This window comes from Cylas formicarius, unplaced genomic scaffold (assembly GCF_029955315.1).
Source record: "Cylas formicarius isolate icCylForm1 unplaced genomic scaffold, icCylForm1.1 PGA_scaffold_4__25_contigs__length_36172078, whole genome shotgun sequence".
In the NCBI taxonomy this organism is placed as follows: Eukaryota; Metazoa; Arthropoda; class Insecta; order Coleoptera; family Brentidae; genus Cylas; species Cylas formicarius.
Genome location: NW_026844334.1, coordinates 28,768,137 through 28,777,501, shown reverse-complemented (window position 1 = coordinate 28,777,501; position 9,365 = coordinate 28,768,137). Strand labels below are relative to the sequence as shown.

Below are 9,365 nucleotides of genomic sequence, written 5' to 3'. Positions count from 1 at the left end.
TGCGCACATAGAGGGCTCCAATTGTAAAATTGCTTATTACTTTTCTGCACCAAAACTGATACTGATGGTCTTGGTTGTTTGATCAAATATTGCCAATGCGATAAATTAGCATCTGTTTGATTTCGTTTTTAATTTTTATCTTAGATTTGCCGTAATCGTTTTTCGACTGGCCGAAGAGCGCCGGCAGAAAAATTGAAAACGCGGCAATGCCGCTCGTTTGTCAGCTGTCTCACTTCAAGGTTGATTTTGTTAACTTTGTTGTTTGGAATTCATCATTTAGCGGTACTAGTGCATTGTCGGCAACGCGTACGAAGTTGCGAAATGGGTCTGTTTTAGTTGTTGCTAGTGCCGAGATTGGTATATCGAAAGATGGATTATAAAAGTGTAGTGTACAATGCAGCCCGCGATGGCAACCTAAATAGACTGAAGGTAAGCAGTTACAAAGCTTGTCAGCGGTAGAAATACCTGAGAGTTGTTAAATATTTATTCGGTTTTGAATACCTGTTCGAATTCGGATGGCTTTGAAGTGCTAATTTGTTATTGGAAGCCATTCAGCAGATAGAAAAGACAATTTATTATTCGTAAGAGGGCTATAGTTTCTGTACCCTAAGTGATAAGGTGAAATAAGCAGTACATCTACCTTGTTTAAATTCAAATGTTATGTTCTAAGTCCATACCTATTTCTAAATACTGGTTTAAGTGTTTAAATACTTGCCCAATGATTTTTTGTTCAAAACGATGTGAAATACCGCCGTTCAAAGGCTAGGAGGTTCAAATTGCGTCCTAGTTTGCTAAAATGGGACTGATATTTTTCTGAAGCACCAAAAAAGACGTGAAATAAATCCAAAATAAAAAAAGGAAGAAAATGAACGGGTTCCCCAAATTTGACACGTATATCACTGGGATATTCGAGATACTTAGAATGAGAGTTCGAGATTGAGCTTCCATTAAATTATGGCATAGTTATGTACGCAAGAAGTCTTAAAAACCCCGTTTTCTTGATTAGTTCCGTGTATAGAGATCTTGAAAAACGTTTCCTATGTTTAATCATTCTAGTTATTTGTTTTTTCAAATACACACCTGGACAATTTACTCGATTAGTTGATAGATATTAAACCATTCATGTCACTACAGTTCGTTAGGGACAGTAATATTAATGTATTCTAGAAGTAAGGGAAAAGTTAAGTAAGTAATGTGTTTCGTAAATCTGTTGAATTGAATGGGTACCTTTTTGAACATTTTTTGATCCAAGATATACTTTTATTTTTTTTGTTTAAATTTATTTTCATTTTGTAACGTAATTGACGTAACCTAAGGCGTCGTATAAATTAATTCAACAATGCCAAAAAGGTCAATTTCGTTGCTGTAAAAGTTTAAGACTGTCTTTAAATTTATATCATATTTTTTAGTCAACTGAGTGCTGGTTTTTGTGCGAGTGAGAGACCACCCCTAGGAACCATGCTAAAATGTGAGGAAATACGAGTAAATATGTGGAAATATTTTGCTCTGTCAAGTCGAAATTTAAATGGTTATATCTTTTTTCTATGATACGAGCTCGCATAGAGTATAAGTAACTTTCAATAAAGTCGGAAACGATTTTGGGGAAAATATTAAAACCTGCACTCCAAATAAATTAAAATGTGTTAATGGTTTATTTCGTACGTAAGTCTAATACCTGGTGTTCCAAAACGTGCGTCTACAGAAGTAAAACAATCAAATCAAATCAAACAACTTGAAGCAAGCATCTTACTAATTCATAAATTGTCCACTAAATTAGAAATGCGCTTTAAGCACAACATTGAAAGTGCTTTTAGACAAAATTCAAAAATAAGTTCCAGAGCGACTACTTTTACTTCTTCCCCACGGAGTTGCTCCGTTTGATTTTTTAAAATGGATGAATAAGTTTTCATTTTTTAAAATTGATGAATAATTTTGAAACATTATATTTTCAAAATATACCACCTTTACCAAATCCGCTTCAAATAGATTAAAACGGCTTACATCTCCCTCTCTTTCATTTTGAGCTTATTAGGCCAATCAGATTAATATATTTTGAGGAATTAATTCGGTTAAGTAAAATATCCGAAATCTAATGTTAAAAACGAAAAAAAAGAGGATGTTGATACAATAATTGTCAACACAGCCATTCAGTTGACAGATAACTTTGCGACGGTCATGATAATCGGGTAGGATTTACCGATTTATTAATTCCATTAACCGGCAAAGCACCAAATTCATATACCATTTACTTCATGAAACCCGGAAAAGGAACCTCTCGGAACACCTTCTACTTTCCCAAGTATACTGGAACTTCTTGTCCGTTGTGAAACAGAATATTCTGATGCTACATGCAATCAGTGGATGTGGTGCAACCTCTGCATTTTATCACTAAGGGAAGTTGAAGTTTGTCAAGCTTCTTGAAAAAAACACACCATTACACGATTTTTCATAATGAAAATGCAGATCCTGAAGTTCTCATTTCAGCAGGTCAACGGTTCTTCGTCACCTCAGACAGATGTGATTTCCTTGGACCTAAAGTTAAGCTCACCATCTGGGATGGTGCAAACTCAGATTACACGCATTTAGAACAAAATATTATATATAAAATTATTTTTTTTACTTAATTTTATTGGCCTGTATTAAAAAGTAGTCTTGTCAATATTATGAAAATGGTCTATCCAGTTAATGTTCTTACCCTGTTAGGTTTAGCTTATTCGAAAGGTCCTTTTGAGCGCAGGAAATCAAAGGAGATGGATTCAAAAAGCTTAAAAAGTGAGAAATGCGGGGAAATATTTGGGGAATATACTATATATACCGAAACATATATTGGAAAAAATTATTCAAATTTGGTAGGTGGTTTCCCCTTTCTTTTTGCGTCATCACCCGTAAAATTTGGTTCAATTTTAATGTTATAGCTTAATTCTTTAGAAACGATATTACATAAAAAGTTTTTATTTAAATATAAGTTTTGGGCATGTACAGAGTTTGAGAAGAAAAACCAATTTTATACTCATGGTCACATCGTGTGGGAATTCTCATCAACACTATTCGGTTTCTGCGTAAGACAATGTCCCATCTTTTCTCAGCATTTTTTTTTATTAAACTATTCTGTCAAACGTAACAACCTACAGTATTATCACTTCTTGTAACCGATTGATGTTGACGACTCATACTTTGAACCAGACGCGAGACCAGAATTTTAATTTATGCTTGATCGATATTAGTCGGTCTATATTTCTAGGAGGCAGGATGTTGATGCTAATGATTATTTGATCCCCTTGGGTTTTGGACTGCGTGGATGCCAATCCAATGTCTCAATATGCCCTTGTCATGCAGTACAAATCTGGCAAACGTATTCATTTGACTTTAAATACCGAATTTCATTTAATAACTGATAAAACGACAAACACTGAAACTGTGTGTTTGTTGAAACTTTGTGTGCGTTCATAAAACTTAAATTTACATAAAATTATTTTTCATAGTATGGTTTCTGAAGAAGAAAATTAACTTTGAAATTGACCCAAATTTTAGGGATTGTTAGTTTTGATGCAAAGATCACCGCGTAACTTAGTAGTTCAAAGAAATAATTTCTGATTTCTGGTTTTAACATATGTTAATATTTAATTCCTATATACTACACTAACTAACCAAAAAATCTTGATTACTAAAACATATAACAGAAACTATTATCAGAAACAGACAGCATCATTAAAATATAAAATAAATATTTTATGCAGTTCAGAATAATCTATTGCGTAACTGACCTCACTTTTGTTATTGTTTGTGACACCTTTACAAAAGTGTCATTGATATCGCAAATAGACAAAAGCCTGCCTATGTATATGAATTGGGACCTAAGGTGCAAGTTCTTGTTTTGAGATATCGGGTTTGAATATATAAAACGACAAATTTTGTTGCAAGTGAGTCAGTGCACTTCCGTGGCATAACACAAATTTGTGGTATTTACGATACCTAGTTCGACGCTCAGTTATTTAACGACATAATCTGGTATGTTCTTAACTAACTTTTAAGTAGCATTTGCAAGAGATTTTTACACTGTTTTTTATTGCTTTTGCTCCATTTGGACTACGACTTGACACGATACACGATATTATTACACAGCAAGAAACACTATTGTAGCATCAAAAAGAGGTTCTTTGGGTCAATGATACAGTGGCTGGTGCCAATAATAGTAGAGGCTAAACTCTCAATATGTACGGGATGGTCCATTTAAGATGAAGGAAAGAAGTTAAATACAAAAAGTGTTTGATCCCAAGTATATATTTTATTTATAGTATTTTTATGTATACAGGCTGTTCCGTTGTGCCAGGATAGTAACCAACTTTATTTTTTTTATTGGGATGCTATGAATATTTCTAATAGTAATTCCCTTAATTTTGAGTAGTTTTTAAAAAAAATAAACTTTTCCATTTTATGCGGAAAAATAGTGGGTAATATTTAATGCTTTCACCTATCTGTGGCTAAAATATATTATCATTCCTAACCAAATGCTAACGGAAAACATTATTTTCAGTTTATACATACCTGTGAGAGTTTTGAATTGCATTGAGAAACAAGTTTCGTACGAAAATTTTTGAACTCAAAAGCGATCACAGGCGAAAGCATTGGAAAAAAGTGATCTTGGTAAAAAAGCTTGAACCCTCTGTGGAATGGATATAACTGTTATTGTTTTAATATCCCATCAAAATTCCTTTTTGTATCCACTGTTTTTTATGTCGTCATAGAATTATATATTGTTTGAGGGGGCGGCCCTAAAGCAGGGGCATGAACATTGCCTCAGATGACTGCTCCAAAATTGGTGAAAGGTAAAGACCTGAGTCGCGGTTAAGAGTGTTTGGTTGCTTATAGATTTCTATAGATTCTCGGATTTTTCTTTGGAAGAATGGATGACAAGAATTTTAGTTTTATCGAATAAGATTTAAAAAAACGGTAACACCAGATTGCAATTGCTTACTTTGCCACCAGGCGTCATTTTCTGACAATGGCAAAAAATAAAATTTTTGAAAAAATACTCAATGCAACGATGTAACCTAATCTTAATATCATTTAGCATCCAAAATGATAAATTTGCTTTAAAAAAATTTGCACATCTGTTTTGATATTATCTATCGTCTTCTTACTCTCCCGAGCCTATTCGGCTTATGTTCTTTTTTTGGTCTTTTCTGTCCATTTTTCTACAGTGTTTGATTTCACAGTTGCCTTATAGATTCGGACCTTGCTCTCAGTGATCAAGAATTGCGCCTGAGTAGCTCTGCTTTCATTCTGCCGATCCCGAACCCGGACAAGAGATCATGGCCATCACCATCTTCACATCAGCTACTAGGCATTAATGCCTGTTACGGTGCCCATTTTTTCCGCGGTCTGCCTCCGTTTCTGCGGCCTGAGCATGTATAATTCAATATCTTTGGAGGCATTCCTTCAGTGCTCATCCCGTCTACATGTCGTTTCCATTTTTTTTTATATTTGATCTTTTCATTTAGGTCATATATGCTTTCATTTCTTCTTTGGTCTTTTCTCATACAGCTTTTAATTTTTTAAAATTTTGTTTTTATTTTCCACTTCTATTTCCATTTTTAATGCAATGCAAATATTAAAGCGAATTAATTTTTCAAAGAAACTTCCACAAATTAATGAAATACTTTTTACAAAACTTCTGGATTCCTCCTACATCGGTTTTTGCTAAGTCGAACTTGCTATCGTTTCGCCATCATCTTGTTGACTTTTTCAGAGCTTGACTGAAACCGGCTCGCATTTTACTCTGTAACTGCTTATATATCGTTTGAGGGGGGCGGAGCTAAATGAGGGGCACAAACACCGTCTCGGATGACTGATTCCCATATTGGTAACAGGTAAAGACCTGCATTGCATTAAAAATGGAAATAAAAGTTGAAAATAAAAATACAATTTTTAAAAGTTAAAGGCTGTATGAGGAAAGGCCAAAGAAGAAGTGAAAGCATATATGATCTAAGTGAAAAGATCAAATACAAAAAAAAATGGAAACCACATGTAGACGAGATAAGCACTCAATAAATGCCTCCAAACATATTGAATTATACATGCTCAGGCCGCAGAAACATATGTTTAAAAATATTCATAGCATTCCCGCAAAAAAAAAGTTGGTTATTGTCCTGGAACAACGGTATATATATAAATACTATAAATATATACTTAGGGTCAAACACTTTTTGTATTCAACTTTTTTTCCTCAGTGTCCTTATTTGGAGGTATCTTAAAAAAACATTATATATATATATATATATATTATAATATAATATTAAGCACTCTTAAAGGAGTAAGACTGACGCGAAGAACTCCAAATACAGGATGTGGTACGGCTCGGAAGGGTAAGACGACGATTCCGGGGAGATCATGTAGATAGAATGGGCAACAGATGAGAAACCCAACAAAAAAAGACCTCCTGGCAGACTTCCTCACAGTTACACATATGTCGGAAACTTAATGTTTTAATTTTTTTTTCTTAAAAACGAAAATAGATAAAACAATAAAATATTACGGAAGTATTATTATTATTATAAAAGCAAAAAAATATTTTTTGCATTTCATGTTTCTACGTAAACGTAAATTCTAAAGTAATTTTTTTACGCTAATTTATCATTTTGGACGCTAAGCGGTATTAAGATTAAGTCAAATCGTTGCATTGAGTATTTTTTCAAAAATCTGTCATTGTCAGAAAATGCCACCTATCGGCAAAGTAAGCAATTGCTATCTGGTTTTAACGTTTTTTTTTAAATCTTATTCGATAAAACTAAAATTCTTGTAATCCATTCTTCCAAAGAAAAATCCGAGAATCTATATAAATCTATAAGCAACCAAACAATCTTAACCGCGACTCAAGTCTTTACCTTTCACTAATTTGGGAGCAGTCATCAGAGACAATGTTCGTACCCCTGCTTTAGCGCCGCCCCTTCAAACAGTATATAAGCAAGTATAGAGCCAGTTTATATATATATATATATATATATATATATATATATATATATATATATATATATATATATATATATATATATATATATATATATCCAGATCCAGATATACTTATAAAATTATTAGATAAAAAAAATGACGTTGCTGACTTAGTTTGAATACAAATTACCACTAATTTAATCAAAAATTACACTTATGCAGAAATGTCCTAATCATAGACCTCCTTACCAGAGCTTGTTCACTAGGCTTCATCAAAGGCTACATGAATCTGGAGTTTCGCAAAAAGGAATTTTGGTGGGATATTAAAAGAATAACAGTTATATCCCTTCCACAGAGGCTTCAAGCTCTTTTACCAAGATCACTTTTTTCCAATGCTTTCGCTTGTGATCGCTTAGGTATGAGCTGAAGAATGTAGACTTCAATATCAGTTTGCCGTTAGCGTTTAGTTAGGAATTATCAATGATCATCTAATTGGACCACATTTTCTACTTTCAGTATTAATTACGTCCTTGTCTAGAAAGTGTACCCGTCTAAGAACAGACATGCATTACATGTATGGTTGTGCCCAGCACATTTCAATACTTACTATCGCATTTTTGTATTGCCTTCGGCGTCTTGCTTATTTGTTGTATTTTTATTAGTTACATTGTTTAAATAAAATGTTTTAAAAAAAGTTATTTATTTATGGTTTACGCATCAATAGATAAATTTCCTTCACTTATACACCCAATCATTCAAACGTTCTTCCAGTTAATATGAAAAAAACAACCAAGGAGTATATTGTTTTACTCAATAATAATTTTTTTATTGAGTTTTTTGCTTTCATCGGTAATAAATCTAATTGAGTCTGGCAAGCGATTATAAGTACTGCATGGCTGTGCGGAACTCTGGAATTATTAGATGATCTAGAAACTTCAACAGATGTCAAAAAGTTCTGTCAATTTCTTCTTACATAAGTAGGACGACGCAAAACGTTATAAAATCACATTTAATTTTTTTGTTCGGAAAGTATAATTAAAAAAATACAGGAGACAAAAAACTTTTTTTTGCATTTCGCAATTTCATTTTCGAATTTCCCTTTTTATTACTCTACCTTTTTCTGAAACAGCCTATAGCTCTCACAATTTCACTGAACTTGTTCGCGAAACCTGCGTTGTTGGAACCAACCTATTCGAACCCAATATTACGCAACAACCCTGTTTTGAGACTGCGGTACCGACGGATCTCGGCGGTTCAGTTCCGTGAAATGTAGGAAGTGAAATTTTTCGTTGGCCGAAGTTGGTTTGCATTTATTGACCCGAACGATTCTGTTCTTGCGAGCATGAGAGAATCGCGTAAATATCGAAGTGTTGTATGTGACGATATAAAAAATGTGTGTCTTTACGGTACTGCAGTAACGAATCGCCTTTGAAAATCGTGAGGTATGTACGTATAAGTACTTCGTTTTTTTAAATTGTAATCTTTCCCAACTAACATTTTTTGTTTTCTAATGGTAACGGTTACGTTTTTGCACAACACACAAGACAATCCATCCCCTGTGGTGACCAAATGTTAGTTTTTATTCTATTATTTTAAAATAAAACGTTGTTGTTATGCTTATAAACCATAAATAAGTTTTCTAACAGCAAGGTATTCATTTTCGTTACCGCAATAAAACCTACTTAAATATATTATAAAACTTTTCGATATACTGGTTGTTTCATTATAATTCGCCACCCTCTAACTTTTTTATTTGATGAGATTGATGAAAATTTTTTATATGACAGTTTTATAGTTTTTTTTTTAACGGTTCGAAATTGATACAAACAAAAACAAAAAATAATGAGAATATTTTTTTGTATGTACTTATATTTTTTAAATGTTAAACCCAGTTTATTATTTCACACAAAGAAAGATCTTTTTTTCTGTTGTCAAAAATATAGGTTTTGTTTGAATGCGGTAATGTCATGTCACATTTTGACGCTTGTCTTAGGCAAAAAACGTCGCCGTGAATTATTTGGCGAACTTGTGACATTAAGAAGCACTTTTACTCATATAGAAAGCAAATCATAACCAGTAAACAATATACTATATACTATACAAAAAAATATATTATAAATGGAAATTTATTAATGGCTTTTATTAAAAACTGAGCGTTTAGGGAGTGCATTGATTGTAAAATGTTTTGCGTTACGTCGTCCAAGTTTCTATTTCTCCCTGCATGGACTTTTCTGTAAGAGGACCTCGTAAAAAAGTATCCAGTCCAGTCAAATCTGGACTATTTGGTGGCCACAGAACTGGCCCGCGTCATCCAATCCATGTTTGAAACCTGCCCTTAAGATATTTGGTCACAGGCGCAATTCTCTGTATTCTCTTGCTTGAGATATGTTATTATTTTTACAAAATATAGGTACGTG

The 9,365-nt window shown here is 33.2% G+C and overlaps 1 protein-coding gene across 1 annotated transcript in view; it reads left to right on the top strand.

Moving 5' to 3' along the window:
- The first annotated feature begins 245 nt into the window (after positions 1 to 245).
- The window catches only part of LOC132701520 (protein fem-1 homolog CG6966), a 77,011-nt gene continuing 67,891 nt past the window's right edge, over positions 246 to 9,365 (top strand). Inside the window, exon 1 of the mRNA XM_060669503.1 lies at positions 246 to 429. Within this exon, the coding sequence (XP_060525486.1) occupies positions 370 to 429 (60 nt within the window). The 5' untranslated portion in view covers positions 246 to 369. The remainder of the gene's footprint in view (positions 430 to 9,365) is intronic.